Here is a 20,605-nt window from a genome sequence, read left to right on the forward strand (position 1 = left end):
GACTCTCATGCCCCAAGGGCCTAGGACACATACCAACCGTAGGCCTGTCAGCAGTGTAGGCAGTGTGGACTGTAGGTAATGGGGAGAGAGTCAGGAATGCTCTAGTTATTACTTCAGTGGAAATCCACTAAAAAGTCATTGTATTCTGCATGATCTGGAAAGAAGTCTGTTACTTTAATGCCTAAAATCCTAACCTTTTCAATGTGTTTTTTTTTTTAGAGTTCTGTATACTCCTTCTCAAATCCATTATATGGCACAACATCAGGATGCCTGGAGACCATATCTAATCATCTGAAATAGTACCATCCAAATCCAGTATGATCTAGGGTATGTAGTTTATAGAAAATCCTACTCTGAAACCTGATAGAAACTCATCTTATGCAATAGTAAAAATAGAAAGGGTTAGAATACTAGTGCAATTATTACAAATAAATTTTCTTACTGAATATATCACATGTTTTCATGGAATCTGAATCAGAACTTATATTCTTTGTGTATCTGAATATTTTAATAAAATGTTCTACTTGAGTTTCCTGTTTTCCCTTGATTTTATCATGGTCATTTTTTAAAATTACAAATCAAACTGTTTTGTATCCTGAATATAAGTGTTAAAATGATTACTTAATGAGACAGAGCTTAGAAACAAGAATAAGTGCATAAATTAATATACAAATTAGCAAGAATGGACAAATTACACCAGTCCTAATCCATATAATTATGAGTAAAAGTTATTTCTGCATCTTGAAAAAAAAGTGAAGTTGTCATCCTAATCATGCCTTTATTCAAATAATTATTTAACACATATCTTTATATAGATATAAAAAATAATACTGAAATATATGGTTAAAAAGCTTTGAACTTCAAGAAACTGAAAAATCCCTATTTCTTTTTTTTTTTTTTTTGGAGTATTGTTACGTATTTCTTTATTTTTTTTCCCCTTTTTATTTATTTTTTCAGCGTAACAGTATTCATTCTTTTTGCACAACACCCAGTGCTCCATGCAAAACGTGCCCTCCCCATCACCCACCACCTGTTCCCCCAACCTCCCACCCCTGACCCTTCAAAACCCTCAGGTTGTTTTTCAGAGTCCATAGTCTCTTATGGTTCGCCTCCCCTCCCCAATGTCCATAGCCCGCTCCCCCTCTCCCAATCCCTATTTCAAATAAAAACTATCATCCAGAAACATTCAGAAGCTTTGCGGGGGGGCGGGGGTAGCAGGAGGAGTTAGAGTAGCCAGTAGCAGGAGCCTTTATTTAGAGTAGCCATTGGGAGCCCTTAGGGTAGTGGTAGGAGTGATAGTGTTGGGGTTGTGGAGTGCCAGCTCCCTCTTCATCATGGGGAGTGTCCGGAGCAGCATTGCTGGGAGCCTCGCCGCCCTGAGCAGCGGCGCCCTCAGGAGTCCGGGGAGCTGCCTTGTCTGGGGAGCGGCCTTGTTGGCAGCAGCCTCGTCGTGAGCGGCCTCGCCAGGAGCGGCCTCGTCCCGGGGAGCGGCCTGTGGTACAGTGAGGGTGAGGCAGGGAGCCTCCAGGAGGGACCCCAGGGCAAGGAGGCGGTGGCCCCCAGCAAGGCACGAGCACGTACCAGTCAGTTTGATTTCTGATGCATGACGCGAAATAAAGCTTTGCTTGATTTTCTCTTTGTGTCAGTCTCGTTCCTTTGATCACGGGCCCTAACAGTAGCCACATGTGTACATTTAATATGAAATTTACATTAATTACAATTAAATTAATTTGAAAATGCATCTCCTCAGTTGCACTACCACATTCCAAGTGCTCAACAGCCATATGTGACCAGTGACCACTATAATGGAAAACACTGGAAACATTTTCATCGTATAAAGTTCTTTCAGACAGCACTGTTTAGAAAAATGTTGAAGTATTTTGCTATAAATAGCACAAAAGTAATCTGTACTCTCTACAAATATAAGAAGCACTAGAAATGACCAAATTCTAGAATAATAACAAATTTTAAATAAAAGAAGCCATAATTATATGAAAGAAAACTATCAAATATGTGATAATCAAGTATGTATTATTAGTGCTCTCTTGACATATAAATGTCAAATAACATTCTATCATACTATATCATCTTTGCTATTCCTTTTTCCACATTTAGATTGCACCTTGAAGAAACTGTGTAAGAATTTGATTTTCTCTATTAATCTTCTTGACCATCAATCATTTTTCACATATACCACACTAAGAACAAGATTCACAAGTCCTTTAACTAATAACTGCCTATATTTGGCATATTAAGGGAATGTGCTTCAGGTAACCAACAACTATATTCATGGCAACATCTTTTGCAATAAGTAGTCTTAAATTTCACCTTAAAGATAAAAACCAGGGAAATTCTATAAAAAGCTGTGACTTTTTTTTTTTTTTCCCAAAATGCCTTTTAAGAATAAGACTTCAGGGGCGCCTGGGTGGTTAAAGCCTCTGCCTTCGGCTCAGGTCATGATTCCAGGATCCTGGGATCGAGCCCCACATCCGGCTCTCTGCTCCGCGGGGAGCCTGCTTCCTCCTCTCTCTCTGCCTGCCTCTCTGCCTAGTTGTGATTTCTGTCAAATAAAATATTTAGGAAAAAAAAAAGAATAAGACATCAAGTATGTATTTCACTGCCAAACCAATGATGGGTTTGTGAGTCTTAATGTTTTTCTGCTCTTCTTTGTATCAACTTGCAAAATACTTTCCATTTCATTGCTAATGTGTCTAGAAAGATATTACTCCAAGGGTTAATATCTAAAGTTATCAATCCAAGGGTTAATATCTAAAGTTATCATCACTCTATGTCTCTCTCTTTAAATAATTACAAGAGGAAAGGCACCACACTTCAACGAGCACGCAATCTGTGAAATTTCAATGAAAGCAGATAAATGCTATATCTTGAATTAAAGAACTCTATGACTATGAATCAGTTAAAACATGCACAAAAATAAATAAATAAATAAACAAACAAACTAACAAAATACTTAAGGACCCACTTAAAAATTCACACTGATTCATGTCATTAAACATTCTAAGAGAGTGGAGTGCTCTAAAGAGCACATTTTCTTCTCCAGATTATGGAAGCAAAAATAAAGAGCTTTTTACTTTTCTAAATTTTTATTATATTTATTTATTTATTTATTTAGGTCTGGTTCTGGGCCCTGTCAAGATGACTTCCTTTAAGTTTTATGTTTATTCAGAGTTGTGTTACTAATAAATCAGCTCAGGAAATTAGCATAATTTTCTACAGTCACTATAATACAATTTGGGGTCAATAAAAATAAAAAGCCAGCATAAGAGATCAGAAATAGCAGTCCTAGTTTCTCTATCTAGATTACCCCTGCACAACAGATACTAAGTAACCATGTAATCTATTGCTACCCATAAACTAATGGTTAAAGAGAAAAATAGTCCCTGTGGGGTAACTATAATTGCTATTAGTCTGTTCAACAAATATTTGTACATAAATATTACATTGAAGTAAGTGAGACAGAAAGTGAGAGGAGAGTGAATAGCAAATATAATATATAAAGTGGATTCTTCCCATCTGGAACTCCTCCCTTGCCCTACATGGGACCTCTAAACTTTTTTCTACCTTGTTAGCACTCCAGTGCTAATACATATCTTTAGGCATATAAAGTAGGGAGTTGATAAAATGAAATAAATAAATATATATGTATACATACATATATATATGTATACACACACACACATATATGTGTATACATATTTTTTTTCAATGAAGGGGACCAATAAAACTAAATGCAAGTTCTTTAAAAAGAATAATAAATCCCTGATGAAACAACAGAAACAAAATAAACCTTCAGTGAAGTAAATGAATAAAAACCTCAGGAAATTGATCAAAGATGGATTATGCACAAATAGCCTATGTCAGAAATGGAAATGGTATTATCACCAGACTCTACAAACAGTGAGAAGGTAATGAAGATATTATAAAAAACAAAAACAAGAAGAAATATGACAAAAATTATAAAACTTTAGGGACATAAATTCCTGGAAAATATAATTTTCTAAAACACACATAAGAAGAAATAGAAAATACAAGCAGTCCTATAGCAAAGTATTTGATCTATACTTAGTAATCTTCTTTCAATCAAAGCTCTAAGTTCATAAGATCCACTAGCAGATATTATAATACTGTTAAGAAATAATGCCAAATTTATACAAACACTTCAAGAGGACAGGACAAGAGGTACCACTTCCCAACACATTTTAAGAGGACAGCATAATTTTGATACAAACCCTGACAGAGATATCATAATGAAGGAAAACTTTAGGTCAGTATTACTAAATACAAATGTGAAGTACTAAAACAAATCATACAAGCAATGAACATATTGCCATTTTCATATTTATTCCATGAATGTAGGTTTAACTTTAAAAATCAGTCATTAACAAAATGACCAAAAAAGCACATGATCATTTTAACAGATGCAAAAAAGTGTGTAAATACAACAATTATTTATAAAGATTTATCTGAGACAAAGAGAGCAAACATGAGCAGGAAGGGGAGAGGGAGAGGGAAAGAGAATCTCAAACAGACTCCATACTAAGCACATAGCAAGACATGGGGCTCAACCCCAGGACCCTGAGATTACAACCTGAGCCAAAACCAAGAGTCAGACACTCAACCAATTACAATACCCATGTGCCTCAGTATAAATTTGCTTATAATAAAAATATCTTAGGAAACTAAAAAGAGAACTTTCCTAATGTGATAAGTGAAGCTACAAAAAACTGACAGCTATACTTAATGGTGGAATATTAATTTCAATATGATGTTAGGAATGAGTCACAAATGGCTACTATTACCACAACTTTCAAAGCATTTGAACTGTTTACCAGTAATCCTTGTGAGAAAATAAGACATGAAAAATTTTGAATGATTTACTGGAAAGAAAAATAATACTGTCATCATTTACAGATCACATGATATGTACAAAGAAAATTCAGATTAATCTCCAGATTAACATTAATTACTGATTTAAACCATTTGTCACATATAAGATTAATACACAATATCCAATTGAATATCTATATAACTTGAATAAACTAAAAAACATTTTAAGCAAAACTATAATAAATTTTAAAATAAATATATGCTATAATATATCTTGCAAAAGACATATATGATCCAAAATATTGAGATACTAAACTAGACACATAGATACAGTATTCAATTTTCCCCCAAGTTATCTGTAGGGTCAGTAAAATCCCTATCAAATTTCTATCAGATGCCTAAGGCCTGAGAAATTGATTCTAAAATTTATATGGAGGGGCGCCTGGGTGGCTCAGTGGATTGAGCTGCTGCCTTCGGCTCAGGTCATGATCTCAGGGTCCTGGGGTCGAGCCCCGCATCGGGCTCTCTGCTCTGCAGGGGGCCTGCTTCCTCCTCTCTCTCTGCCTGCCTCTCTGCCTACTTGTGATCTCTCTCTCTCTGTCAAATAAAAAAAAAAAAAAAAAAAAAATCTCTAAAATTTATATGGAAATACAATGGGGCGAATGTAGCCAAGAAACTCTGAAAAATTATGGTATGAGGATTTCTTTATTGGGTATCATATACAAAGCTAGAATAATTAGCAGGTGCTGGTTTTGGCATAAAAATAGACATATAGAACAATGAGGCAGATGAGATTCCAGAAACAGATATACACATACACAGACAGATGATCAATCTATCTATCTACCTATTACACCTGATCTATCCATGTGGCACTATAGAATAGTACATAAAGAAAGGCATGTCAATAATGGGTTGAAAATTTTGCGTTCATTTAGAAAAATGAGTAAAACCTGAGTCCCACTATATATTTCCCATGCAAATCAATTTTAGGTGGATTTTGATGTATACATAAAGGTGAACAATAATTACACAAACAATAATAAACATCCTATACTGACCTAGAATATAAGATATGGAAAAACATGATAATTATGTCCATGAAGGGAAAGACTTATTTAACAATCAAATAATTAAGAATAAAAGAAAAGACTGATAAATTGGACATTAAATTTAGAAATTTCTGCTCAATAAAGTTACAGCATTAAGAGACAAAAAAAGAATGAATCATAGAGTAGAAGTTATTTGCAACACATAAAAGCAACTTAGATATCTAATGTATTTCAAAACCTTAAAACATCAGTAAGAAAAATGCAAACACAATTTATTCCAAATCCTTTCTATGAGGCTAGCATCTCCCTGATATCAAAAGTAGATAAAGACAATACCAAAAAAAGAGAACTACTGCCCAATATCTCTGATGAACATAGATGTAAAATCCTCAACAAAATATTAGCAAACCAAATCCAACAACACATTAAAAAAGTCATCACAATGATACAGTGGGATTTACTTCAGGGATGCAAGGTTGGTTCAATAGTCTCAAATCAATGATCATAATGCATCACTTTAACAAGAAAAAGGATAGGGGCGCCTGGGTGGCTCAGTGGTTTAAGCCGCTGCCTTCGGCTCAGGTCATGATCTCAGGGTCCTAGGATCGAGTCCCACGTCTGGCTCTCTGCTCTGAAGGGAGCCTGCTACCCTCTCACTCTCTCTGCCTGCCTCTCTGCCTACTTGTGATCTCTCTCTGTCAAATAAATAAATAAAATCTTTAAAAAAAAAAAAACAAACAAGAAAAAGGATAAAAAATAATCATTTCAACAGACACAGAAAAAGCATCTGACCAAATACAACACCCACTAATGATAACAACTCTCAACAAAATAGGTTTAGAGGGAATATACCACAATATAATAAAGGCCAAAAAATTAAAAACAAAACAACAACAAAGAAACACCAAAAAAATAATAATAACGGTCATATATATATTAAAAAAAAACACAGCTGAAATCAAACTCAAGTGTGAAAAACTAAGAGCTTTTCCCCAAGATCAGGAAGATATAAGAATGTTCACTCTCACCACTTGTATTAAACATAGTAGTAGAAATCCTAGGCACAGCAATCAGGAAAGAAAAAGAAAAGACATCCAAATTGGTAAGAAAGAAGTAAAACTTTCACTATGTGCTGATAACCTGACACTATCTATAGAAAATCCTAAAGACTCCAAGAAAATTACTAGAACTGATAAATTCACTAAAGTCAGGATAAAAAAACCAATATACAGAAATCTGTTGCATTTCTTCACACTAATAATGAAGTAGCATAAAGAGAAATTAAGAAAACAATCCCATTCACAATTGTAACAAAAATAATAAAATACCTACGAATAAACTTAACCAAGGAGGTGAAAGATTTGTACTCTGAAAATTATTTGGGAAAACTGGACTACTGCATGCAAAAGAATCAAAGTGGCCCACTCTCTTTCACCATACACACAATGAACTCAAAATGTATTAAAGACCTAACTATGAGACCTGAAATCATAAAAATCCTAGAAGAGAACACAGGCAGTAATATCTCTGTCATCAGCCATAGCAACATTTTTTTAGATATTTCTCCTAAAAAACAAAGTACTGGGACTACATCAAAATAAAAAGCTTGGGGCACCTGGGTGGCTCAGTGCCACTCAGGCTGTGTATATATATAAGATATATGATATAAGGCTGGGTGCCTTTGGCTCAGGTCATGATCTCAGGGTCCTGGGATCGAGCCCCGCATCGGGCTCTCTGCTCAGCGGGAAGCCTGCTTCCTCCTCTCTCTCTGCCTGCCTCTCTGCCTGCTTGTGATTTCTGTCTGTCAAATCAATAAAATATTTAAAAAAAAAATAAAAAATAAAAAAAATAAAAAGCTTCAGCAAAGCAAAGGAAGCAATCAAGAAAACTAAAAGACAGTCTATTGAGTGGGAGAAGATATTTGTAAATGACTTATATGATAAGGGGTTAGTATCTAAAATATATAAAGAACTTATACAAGTCAACACAAAAAACACATATAATCTAAATAACAAATGGACAGAAGACATGTACAGACATTTCCTAAAAAAGACATACAGATAGCCAACAGACACAGGAAAAGATGATCAATCTCACCAATCATCAGGGAAATGTGAATCAAAATCACAATAGGGTATCACCTTACACTGTCAGAATGGCTAAAATCAAACAGGAAAAAAAACAAGTGTTGGCAAGGCTGTGGAGAAAAAGGAACACTTGTGTACTGTTGGTGGGAATATAAACTGATGTGGCCACTGTGGAAAAGAGTACGGAGGTTCCTCAAAAAACTAAAAATAGAATGGCCATAGGATCCAATAACTCCACTACTGGGTATTTACTCAGAGAATATGAAAACGCTAATCTGAAAAGATATATGCACCCCTATGTTTACTGCAGCATTATTTACAATAGCTAAATTATAGAAGCAACCGAACTGTCCATCTATAGATGAATGGATGATGTGTTAGATATGTGTGTATATATATATATGCCATAAAAAAGATACATATATATACATATATGTGTATATATATAAGATATATGATATAAGATACACACACACACACACATATGCGCCATAAAAATGAATGAAATTTTGCCATTTACAGACACATGGAGGGACCTAAAGGGTATGATGCTAAGTGATATAAATCAGTCAGAGAAAGACAAATACCATATGATTTCACTCAGAAGTTAAATTTAAGGGAAAAAAAACAAAGTAAAAAAGAGACAAGGCAGAAAAGAGACTTTTAACTATAGAGAACAGATGGTTTGTCAGAGGAGAGGTGGGTGGCATGAATGGGTGAAATAGGTAAAGGGAATTGAGCACTGATTAATGTATAGAATTGTTCAATCACTATATTGCACACCTGAAATGAATATAACACTGTATGTTAATTATACAGGGATATAAAAAAGTTAAAACATTTATAGTAAGCAGATTTTAAAAAGCCAAAGAGGAAAACAGAAAAAAGGGAACCAAAAAATTGTCAAGCCAGTTGAACATAAAATTCGCAAAAGAAAATTAGTCAATACACGTTATGAGTAAATCCTCAACCTTATAGGTCATCGGGCAAATCCAAATTAAATGTTGGCTAGATACCAATAAATACTTGGTTAATATGTACTACCACATGCCAGACAGAACAGCTAAGTTAAAAAAGACTGACAAAAAAAAAAAAAAAAAAAAAGACTGACAATGGCAATACTGGTGCTATAGATTGAAGGTTTGTGTCCCTCTCTCCTCACCCACATGTTGAAACTCCAGCCCTCAATATGATGGTATCATAAGATGAGGCCTTTGGAGGTCATTAGGTATGAGGTCTTGAATGTGGAGAATTAGTGCCCTTATAAGAAGGAACATCAGAGGACTTGCTTTCCTTTCTCCTCTCTTAAGCACCCAAAGAAGAGAGCATGTAAGCACATAGTGAATTGGTAGCTGTCTGCAAGCCAAAAAGCCTCAGAATGAAACCTAAATTGCTAGCACCCTAATCTTGGATTTCCAGTTTCCAGAACTATGAGAAATAAATTTCTGTTGTTTAAGCCACCTGCTCTGTGGTATTTTTGTTTTAGCAGTGAGAGCTGACTAGAAGAGTAAGCAAAAACCAAGGACATATACAAAAACCAAGGACATATACTGTGTTGACAACAGTAAGGAAATGAAGCAACTGGACCCTTCATACTTGCTAGTGAGGGTGTAAATTTGTTTGTCATTATCTCCTAAAGTGTAGCATATGCGTATCATCCAGTAATTCACCCCCTCAGGAATTACATACACATGTGCATCCATGAAAACGTGTGACCAACAAAATTGCGTGCATATGTGCACCAAGAAACATATAAAAGAATGACTATATTATTTGTAATATGAAAAATTCCAAATTTCTGTCAACTGAATATGCATATATTAAATATAGCACAGTAAACAGAAAAAATATACTACAATGAAAGTAAACTTACAGCAATGTTGATGAATCTTATAAGCATAATGTACAGTAAAATAAGGGTATATGCAAAAACATCATATTTATGATGAATACAGCACTTAGATGTACAAATCCAGGTGGTAAAACTATGAAAATAAAAAACATTAAAAGAGATATGTAATAACTGACAATGTCCTACTTTTTTTTACTTAAGTGTTGTTATACAAGTATTATCTTTGTGATGTGATAATGAACTACATATTTTTAAATGTCTGAATTGAATATGATGCATGTACCATAAAATTCACTATTTTAAATTGCAAAATTCAAGGATTTTTAGTATATTCACATTCTCTGGTAATCACTAATCTATTTTCTATTGATTTGCCAATTCTAGACACTTAACATAAATGAATATGTGACTTTTTATGTCAGTTTTTTTCATTTAGGATAATGTTTTCAAGATTATCCATTATATAGTATTTATCAGGACTTCACTGATTTTCATTGTTTAACAAAATTTCATTTTTTTTTTTTTTAAGATTTTATTTATTTATTTGACAGATAGAGATCACAAGTAGAGAGAGAGGCAGGCAGAGAGAGAGAGAGAGAGGAGGAAGCAGGCTCCCTGCCAAGCAGAGAGCCCGATGCGGGACTCGATCCCAGGACCCTGGGATCATGACCTGAGCTGAAGGCAGCAGCTTAAACCACTGAGCCACCCATTGTATGGATATACCACATCTGTTTATCCATTCATCAGTTGATGAACATCAGGACTGTTTTCACTTTCTGGCTATTTTTGAATAGAACTGCTATAAACATTCATGTACAAATTTTTGTGTAAACATATGCTTTCAGTTCTTTGGTGTATATACCAAAGATTGCAACTGCTGTATCATATAGTACTTCTATATTTGAATCTTTCAGGTACCACCAAACATCTTCACAAAGATTTACTATTGTCCACGTATTTATAGTAAGTGGTTATGAAATGGTTATTTTCTGGTTTTAACTCGGATTTCCTTAATAATCTATAATGTTGAACATTTTTTTAATGTTCTTTGGTCCATTTGTGTAATTTTTTTGGAGAAGTGTCTATTTAAATGATTTTGTACATTTTTAATACACTTCTCTATTGTTTAATTGTAAGAATTCTTTACATACTGTGAATATTAAACTCCAGATAAATGATCCACATTTTCTGCCTCTGTTTGGGTTGTCATTTCACCGTCTTAATAGTGTCCTTTTATGTACAATTTTTTTATATGACAAAGTCAAATTTATTTTTTCCTTTTAGTTGTTTATGCTTTTGGTGTAATATTTAAGAAACTCCTACCACTGGGAATGTCAAGAAGATTTTACATCTATGTTTTCTTCTAAGAGTTACACCATTTCTTGAGCTTCATAAATGTGTTTAATAATGGCTTTAGTCAAACTTCAGAAGCTTTTTGCCTGTATTTCTTTGTACAGTATTTCTGCCCCTTTTCTCTTTTCCATCTCTTTCCGTACCTCCCATATGCATGTGTTTGTGTGCCTGACGGTATCGCACAGGTCTGTGAGGTCTTCATTTTTCTTTTCCTCATAGTGGAAAATGTCCTACCTTTAAGTGTATTACTACTTTCTTCCGCATGTGGATCTGCTGGCAAGCCTTGACAGTGAATTTTTCATTTTACCTATTTCATTTTTCATCTCCATAACTTCAATTTTGTTGCATTTTATAATTTTTATCTCTTTATTGGTATTCTCTGATGAGACATCATTCTCATTCTTTCCTTTAGTTATTTATACATTGTTTTAGTACTTTTAACATAGTTTAAGTCATTTGTCTTTAATAAGCCCAATATCTGAGCTTTCTCAGAATTTATATTGTTTCTTTGTGTATTGTATTTCTTGTTCCTTATATGCCTCAAAATTTTTGTTAAAAATGGGACATCTGGATATAATCAAAAGACATTTTGAACCTTACTGTCAAGCTGTCAGGTGTCAAGGGAGTCAATTAGGGTAACAAGCCCAAATGCAAATATCAATCAGATCTTTATTCACTTACTGAAACAATACAGTCAAGAGGCAAAAGATAAAGAAAGGTGCCAGTTCCACAATGTTTTACTGATGCCACAGAATACCACTGTGGGAGGGTCATGTGATATATAGTACAGATGGGCAGAATTTCTATCCAAGACCAGGTAAGAGGAAAAATAATTATTCAACTGTGTAATATAGAGAGAGCAAAAACACAAATACATATACAACAATGAGTTGAAAACAAGTTGAAAAAATATATAAAAACGTCTAGTGAAAGACAAATGGAAAATTTAAAAATATTACAATACATATGCATATATTGCAACTGCCAAAAAATGCATTAAAGTAACATAATAAAAGAGAGAAGCCAAAAACTATTCTAATAAAACAAAAAACCCCAATATAAAAACATGAGGGATGAGCCAGGGAAAACTTTCATAAATACAGGGCAGGTTTTGAAATTTGAGGTAGCGGGACTATATCAAAAAAGTTTCTACACAGCAAAGGAAACAATCAGCAAAATGAAAAAGGAATCTACTGAATGGGAGAAAATATTTGCAAATCATACATCTGATAAGGCACTGAAATCTAAAATATATAAGGAACTGATATAACTCAATAGCAAAATAACATTCAAATTAAAAAATGAGCAGAGAAACTAAATAGACATTTTTTTTTTTCAAAGAAGGCATACAAATGACCAACAGATACAAGAACAGGTATTTGGCATTCACTAATCAAGAGGGAGATATAAATTAAAACCACAATGAGATATCACTTTACCCCTGTTAGGATGGCTGTCATCCAAAAGAGGTAACAAGTGTTGCTGAGAATGCAGAGAAAAGGCAATCTTTGTGCACTGTTGGTGGGGATGTAAATTGGTCCAGTCATCTGGAAAATAGCATGGAGGTTCCTCAAAGAATTAAAACAAAAGCACTATATGATTCAGCAATTCCACTGCCAGATACATACCTGAAGGAAACCAAATCACTGTCTTAGAGTTATCTGTACCCCTACATTCATTCCAGCAGTGTTTGTAACAGACAAGACATGGAAATAACCTAAGTGTCCATCAAAGGATGAATGGATAAAGAAAGGTGCTATACACACACACACACACACACACACACACACACACACACACAGTGGACTATGTGAAATAAGAAATATGAAAAATAAGAAAAATAAATAAATTAAAAAAAGAAATATGAGAAATAAGAAATAAGAAAATCCTGCCATTTGTAACATCAGGGATGGATCCTGAGGGTATTATGTCAAGTGAAATAAGCTAGACAGAGGAAAAAAAAAAACAACAGTGAATGACCTCACTTATATGTGGAAAAAACAACCAAACAAACAAAAAAACCTCACAGAAACAACAGACTGTTGATTGCCAGAAATGGGGTGTTGGGAATTTAGGGGTGGTAGAAAAATAGGTAACAGCAGTCAAAAAGCACATAATTCCACTTCTGAAAAGATGGCAGAGTAGAAGAATCCTAAAATCACCTGGCCCCAGAGACATACCTAGACAACAGCCACATCAGTGCATCCAACCCAGACGACGACCAAAACACAGACTTTCCAGGCAGAACCGGACTTTCCACAGTTAACCCTACAGAGGAGGACAGAGCAGAAAGGGTAAAGAGGGCAGAGATGCAATCAGGACCCAAAATCCTAAGGGACTAACCATTAACTGGAGGTACATTACCACATGAAGATGGGAGAGGAGCAGATCCAACACTAGCTACTACAAACACAAGGGACCTGCACTGGAAAGACAAGTCAAGTTCTCCTAACAACTGGCTTCGACAGTGGAGCTTAACTTTGTGAGTTTTTATAACCAAAAGGGCTTATACCTCGGTACTTTAAAAATCAGTAAGTTTGCTCTGGGAGAGCTGGAGGGTAATAGGAAACTGAGTTCCAGCCCTTAGAGATAAACAACCCTGCCAAGATAGAGCACAGAAACAGTAGTTTGAAAAGTACCTGGAGTATACAGGAAGTAGATTTATTTATGAATCTCAGAACTCATGCTGAAGAGCCCTTCTCCAGGAACAAAAGAGCTCACAAATGCCATCCCCCCCACCCCACTCCCAGCGTAGATAGACAGAAACCTGCAGGAAACAGCAAGAACATCGTTCACCTAACTTGTTCCTGACTTGGGTCTCACAAACCTGCACCCCCGATCCCGACACAATTTTCTGTAGATTTGCCCCATTCGACCAGCTTCCCCAGCAGGAGTCCTTCCAAAGCAGCTCCTGTACATCTCATTCCTGCAAACATCCCTGTCAGAGACAGCAACACTCAAAAAGGGATTCTTGCTCTAGGAAGAGGAGAAGATAAGCACACACACTTAGCATATTGGGAATCCTGGCACCCGAATCGTCTAACTGACGGTACAAAGAGAGTGCCGTGCCCGTCAGTGCATCTGAAGCCCATGCAGCATCTGGCTTAAGTTCTGGCCCCATTTACCAACAAATGCCTTTCAGGGGACCAGGCAGGGAGATCACCCTGCAGTGGTGCTATTGCACCCCCAACAGATAGACGGAGGCATTCTCTGGTCTGATTTGCACACACAAATACAAATACAAGCCCACAATGGCACCAGACTGGTTTCCTAACGGGACAAGAACCAAACCCTGCCCAAAATAGGCAAAGGGGGCCCTTGCAGCCCTCTGGACTGAATGTAAACAAGGCTCAGCCACCATAGTAAGGCACATACAACAAATAGGAAAACCCTTGAAGTACCTAGTTCTGGTGAACAGGGGGTACTGTGCTACAAGGCACCATGAGAACTCTTTATTATAAACTCACTACTTTAAGATCACAAGACATAACTGATTTTCCTACTACACAGTAACAAACACAGAAAGTTAAACAAATGAGAATAAGGTAAAAGAACAAGACTAAACAAGAGCAAAAGAGCTAAATGAAATGGAGATAAGCAATTTACCTGATAGAGAGCTCAAAGTAATGGTCATAAAGATTCTTACTGGACTAGAGAAAAGAGTGGAAAATCTCAGTGAGACATTCAACAAAGTAAAAACAAAAAAAGAACCAATCAGGGGTTCCTGGGTGGTTCAATTGGTTAAGTGACTTCCTTTGGCTCAGGTCATGATCCCAGGGTCCTGGGATTGAGCCCTTTGGGCCCCTTGCTCAGCAGGGAGCCTGCTTCTCCCTCTCCCTGCTACTCTACCTACTTGTGTTCACCCTCTCTCTCTGTCAAAAAAATAAAATTTATAAAAAAAAAAAGAACCAATCAGATTTTAAAAACTCAATAACAGGAGTTTAAAATACACTAGAGAAAATCAATAGATTAAAAGAGAAATAGTGGATCAGTGAACTGGAATACAGAGTAACAGAAAGGAACCAAGTTGAAAAGCAAAAGGAAAAAAGAATAAAAAATTGAGAGTAGGTTAAGGGAACTCAGCAACATCATGAAGCCAAAGAAAATTTGCAATATAGGGATCTCAAAAGGAAGAGACTTCTGCACAGCAAAGGAAACAGTCAACAAAACAAAAAGGCAACCCATGGAATGGGAGAAGATATTTGCAAATGACAGTACAGACAAAAGGTTGATATCCAGGATCTATAAAGAATTCCTCAAACTCAACACATACAAAACAGATAATTCATATAAAAAAATGGGCAGAAGATACGAACAGACACTTCTCCAATGAAGACATACAAATGGCTATCAGACACATGAAAAAATGCTCATCATCACTAGCCATCAGGGAGATTCAAATTAAAACCACATTGAGATATCACCTTACACCAGTTAGAATGGCCAAAATTAGCAAGACAGGAAACAGCGTGTGTTGGAGAGGATATGGAGAAAGGGGAACCCTCTTCCACTGTTGGTGGGAATGCAAGTTGGTGCAGCACTTTGGAGAACAGTGTGGAGATTCCTCAAGAAATTAAAAATAGAGCTTCCCTAGGACCCTGCAATTGCACAGCAATTTACCCCAAAGATACAGATGTAGTGAAAAGAAGAGCCATCTGTACCCCAATGTTTATAGCAGCAATGGCCACGGTCGCCAAACTGTGGAAAGAACCAAGATGCCCTTCAACGGATGAATGGATAAGGAAGATGAGGTCCATATACACGATGGAGTATTACGCTTCTATCAGAAAGGATGAATATCCAACTTTTGTAGCAACATGGATGGGACTGGAAGAGATTATGCTGAGTGAAATAAGTCAAGCAGAGAGAGTCAAGTATCATATGGTTTCATTTATTTGTGGAGCATAACAAATAAGATGGAGGACATGGGGAGACGGAGAGGAGAAGGGAGTTGAGGGAAATTGGAAGGGGAGATGAACCATGAGAGACTATGGACTCTGAAAAACAACCTGAGGGTTTTGAAGGGACGGGGGGTGGGAAGTTGGGGAACCAGGTGGTGGGTAATAGGGAGGGCACGTATTGCATGGAGCACTGGGTGTGGTGCAAAAACAATGAATACTGTTACGCTGAAAAGAAATTTAAAAAAAAATTATATAAAAAAAAAGGAAGAGACAGAAATGGGACATAATATTTATTTGAGGAAATAACAGCTGAAAACCTCCTTAGGAAAAGGAAAAACACTCAGATCCAAAACACACAGTTGACACATAACAAAACCAACCTGTGAAAGTCTACACTAAGACACACAGTAATTAAAATGACAAAGAGTGGTGATAAAGAGGGAATTTTAAAAGCAGCAAGAGAAAAGAAAATAGGCATATATAAAGGAGATCCCATAAGACTATCAGCTGATTTTTCAGCAGAAATTTTGCAGGCCACAATATTGGCATGATAAATTCAAAGTGCTGAAAGGGGAAAAAAAAAAAAGTGCAACCAAGAGTACTCTATCTACCAAGGCTGTCATGAAAAATACAAGGAGAAACAAAGAATTTCCCAAGCAAAAGAGTTCATCACCACTAAACCAGCTTTGCAAAAACATTTAATTCTTTGAGTGATCAGAAGTAAGAAAATCATGAAAGCAAAACTCTTAACAGGTAAATACAAACATGATAAAAGTACTAGATTAATAATACATGAAACCAGTACAGACATTAAAGCCCAAGTGTAGTAAAATCAATTCTATAGATAAAACCGATCAATGGATTCTCAACATTAAAGGATGTACAGTACGGCACTGTAATGTATAAAAAGTAGTGGTAGGGAGGGGGAGGGAGTAAAAATTTACTGCTTTTAGAATGGGTTCAAACTCAAGTGACCATCAACTCATTGTAGACTGTTATACACACAGGATACTAAATATCTATCTCACAATAATCACAAATCAAAAATTGGTAACAGATGTGCAAACAATAGAAAAAACGGAATCCAAGCATGTTACTAAAAAAAACCCAGCAAAGCACAAGGGAAAAGAGCAAGAAAAGAAAGAAACAGAGGAAAAAGAAAAAAAAAAGTAAAGAGAGAAAAAGGGAAGAACTACACAAACAACCATAAAACAAGTAATAAAAAGTCAGTGAGCACATACCTATTAATAATTACTTTGAATGTAAATGAACTAAAAACTTCAATCAAAATACTAGGATGACTAAATGGATAAAAAAAGCAAGACCTAGGGGCACCTGAGTGGTTCAGTCAGTTAAGCATCTGACTCTTGGTTTCAGCTCAGGTAGTGATCTCAAGTTCCACATCAGGCTCCATGCTCAGTATGGAGTCTGCTTGTCCCTCTCCCTCTGCTCTTCCCCTGCTTTCTATCCCATAATCTTAAAAAAAAAAAAAAAAAAAAAAAAGGCAACACAGGATCTGTGTATATTCTACCTAAAAGACTCACTTCAGGTATAAAGACACATGCATATTGAAAGCAAAGAGATGGAAAAACATTTACCATGCAAATGGAAGTGAAGAGAAATCTGGGTAATAGTACTTAATATCAGACAAATTAGACCTTAAACAAAAACTAAAAAGAGACAAGGGCACTACCCAATGATAAAGGGGACAATCCAACAGGAGGATATAACCCACGGAGCCACCCAGGTGCCCCAACATAAAACCTTTAAATCTGAATCAGGAAGAAATACAAATTTGAACACTCTGAATACTAGCAATGAAACTGAATCAGTAATCAAGAAAACTATTCCAAAAAATTTAAGATGATGGAAAAATTCCAAATTCACTGGATAAGGCCAGCACTACCCTGATAACAAGACCAGTTAAAGATACTGTAGGGCTGGGGGTGGGGACAGGGAGACAAAAATCAAAATCAAAGAAACAAAAACAAAAACAAACAAACAAAAAACCCACAACTATAGGCCAATATCTCTGATGAACATAAATGCAAAAATCCTCAACAAAATATATCCAAACTGAATCCAACAATAAATTTAAAAGAAAATCATTCACCATGAGCTAGTGAAATTTATTCCAGGGATACAACTGTGATTCCATATTCATAAATCAATCAATGTGATACAACACATTAACAAGAGAAAGGATAAAAAACATATGATCATCTCCATAAATGTAGAAAAAGCATTTAATAAAGTGTAACATCCATTCATATTAAAAACTCCCAATGAAATGAGTTTACAGGAAACATATTTCAACATAATAAAATGCCATATATGAAAAACCACAGCTAACATCAAACTCAAGGATGAAAAACTGAAAGCTCATCCTCTAAGATTAGGAATAAGACAGGATGTCCATTCTTACCACTTTTATTCAACAGAGTACCAAAGTTCCAGCCACAGCAATTGGACAAGGAAAAGAAATAAAAGGCTCCCAAACTCGTAACAAAGTAAAACTTTCACTATTTGCTGATGACATTATACTATCTATAGAAAACCCTAAAGACTCCACCAAAAAACTACTACACCTGATACATGAATTCAGTAAGGCCACAGGATACAAAGTTAACATGCAGAAATCTATTGCACTTCTTTACACTAATAATGAAGTAGCAGAAAAAATAATTAAGAAAATAATCCCACTTACAACTGCACTAAAAATAATAAAATACCTAGGAATAAACTTAACCAGGGAGGTGGAAGAGTTCTACTCTGAAATCTATAAAACACTGGTTAAAGAATTTGAAGATATACAAATGGAAAGATATTCCATGTTCATGGATAGGCAGAACAAAAACAGCTAAAATATCCATACTTCCCAAAGCAACCTACAGATTTGATGCAATCCCTACGAAGATACCACCGGCACTTTTCACGGAACTAGAACAAAGAAACCTAAATTGGATGGAACCACAAAAACCAATAGCCAAAGCAATCTTAAGAACGAAGAACAAAGCTGGAAGTATCATAATCCAAGATAAAGCCATAGTAGTCAAAACAGTATGGTACTGGCACAAAAACAGACACATAGATCAACAGAATAGAATAGAGAACCTGGCAATAAATTCATATGTTTATGACCAATTAATCTAAGGGAAAGGAGACAAGAATATACAATGAAGAAAAGATAGTCTCTTCAGTCTGGGGAAACTGGACAGTTACCTGTAAAGAATGAAACAACTATTTCTTGCACCACACACAAAAATAAACTCAAAATGGATTAAGAACCTAAATGTGAGATCTGAAACCATCAAATTCTTAGAAGAAAACAGAGACAGTAATTTCTTTGAGATGAGCCACAGAAACATTTCTCCAGATATGTTTTCTCTGGCCTGGGAAACAAAAGCAAAATTAAACTATTGGAACTATATCAAAATAAAAAGTTTTTACATAGTGAAGGAAAGTATCAACAAAACAAAAATGCAACCTATTGAATGGAAGGAAATAAATGTACAAGATAAACCCCATAAAGGGTTAATATCCAAAATATATAGAGAACTTCTACAACTCAATACCTAAAACACAAGTAATCCAGTTTAAAAGTGAGAAGAGGACCTGCATAGACATTTTTCCAAGGAAGATACACATATACACAGATAACCAACATCACTAATTATCAGGGAAATGAACACCAAACTATAATGAGATATCAACTCATACCTGTCAGAATGACTAAAATAACACAAGAAATAATGAGTGTTGGTGAGAACTTGAATCAAAGAAAACTTTGTGCACTGCAGGTGGAAATGTATATTGATGCAGCCGCTGTGGAAAATAGTATGGAAGTTCATCAAAAAAATAAAAATAGAATTACCATAGGATCCAATAATTCCACTACTGGGATTTACCCAAAGAAGATGAAAATACTAATTTGAAAAAACAGATGCATAGGCAGCAACCCAAGTGCCCATCCATAGGTGAATAAATAAGATGTGACAGATACATAGATATACACACAATGGAGTTTTACTTAGCCATAAAAGAGAATGAAATCTTGCCATTTGCGACAACACAGAGATACCTAGAGGGTATAATGCAAAGACAAATACCACCTGATTTCACTCATACATGGAATTTAAAAAACAAAACAAACTTAACAAAGAAAAGAAGAGAGAAGAAACAGACTATCATATACAGATAACAGGTAGTTATCAGGCGGAGGTGGCTGGGAGATTGGTAAATAGATAAAGGGGATTAAGTGTACAATATGTTGATGAGTACTGAGAAATGTACAGAATTGTTTAATCATTATATTGTACACTCGAAAGTAATGTAACACTGTATGTTAATTGTACTTCAAAATGAACTAAAATTGGATATCTGGGAGGCTCATTCATTTAAGCATATTCCTTCACTCAGATCATGACCCCATGATCCTGGGGCTCTGGGACTAGGCCTGTCTCTGGCTCCCTGTTCAGCAGGGAGTCTGCTTCTCCCTCTCCCTCTGACCCT

The 20,605-nt window shown here is 35.6% G+C and overlaps 1 protein-coding gene and 1 pseudogene across 2 annotated transcripts in view; both read left to right on the top strand.

Annotated features, from left to right (window-relative positions):
• Nucleotides 1-528, top strand: part of MALRD1 (MAM and LDL receptor class A domain containing 1) — an 800,866-nt gene extending 800,338 nt beyond the window's left edge. For both annotated transcript variants that reach the window (XM_046012349.1, XM_046012350.1), the window contains exon 41: nucleotides 220-528. In XM_046012349.1, the coding sequence (XP_045868305.1) occupies nucleotides 220-300 (81 nt within the window). In that variant the 3' untranslated portion in view covers nucleotides 301-528. The remainder of the gene's footprint in view (nucleotides 1-219) is intronic.
• An 806-nt stretch (nucleotides 529-1,334) lies between these two features.
• Nucleotides 1,335-20,605, top strand: part of LOC123946505 — a 35,077-nt pseudogene continuing 15,806 nt past the window's right edge.

Source organism: Meles meles, chromosome 7 (genome assembly GCF_922984935.1).
Source record: "Meles meles chromosome 7, mMelMel3.1 paternal haplotype, whole genome shotgun sequence".
In the NCBI taxonomy this organism is placed as follows: domain Eukaryota; kingdom Metazoa; phylum Chordata; class Mammalia; order Carnivora; family Mustelidae; genus Meles; species Meles meles.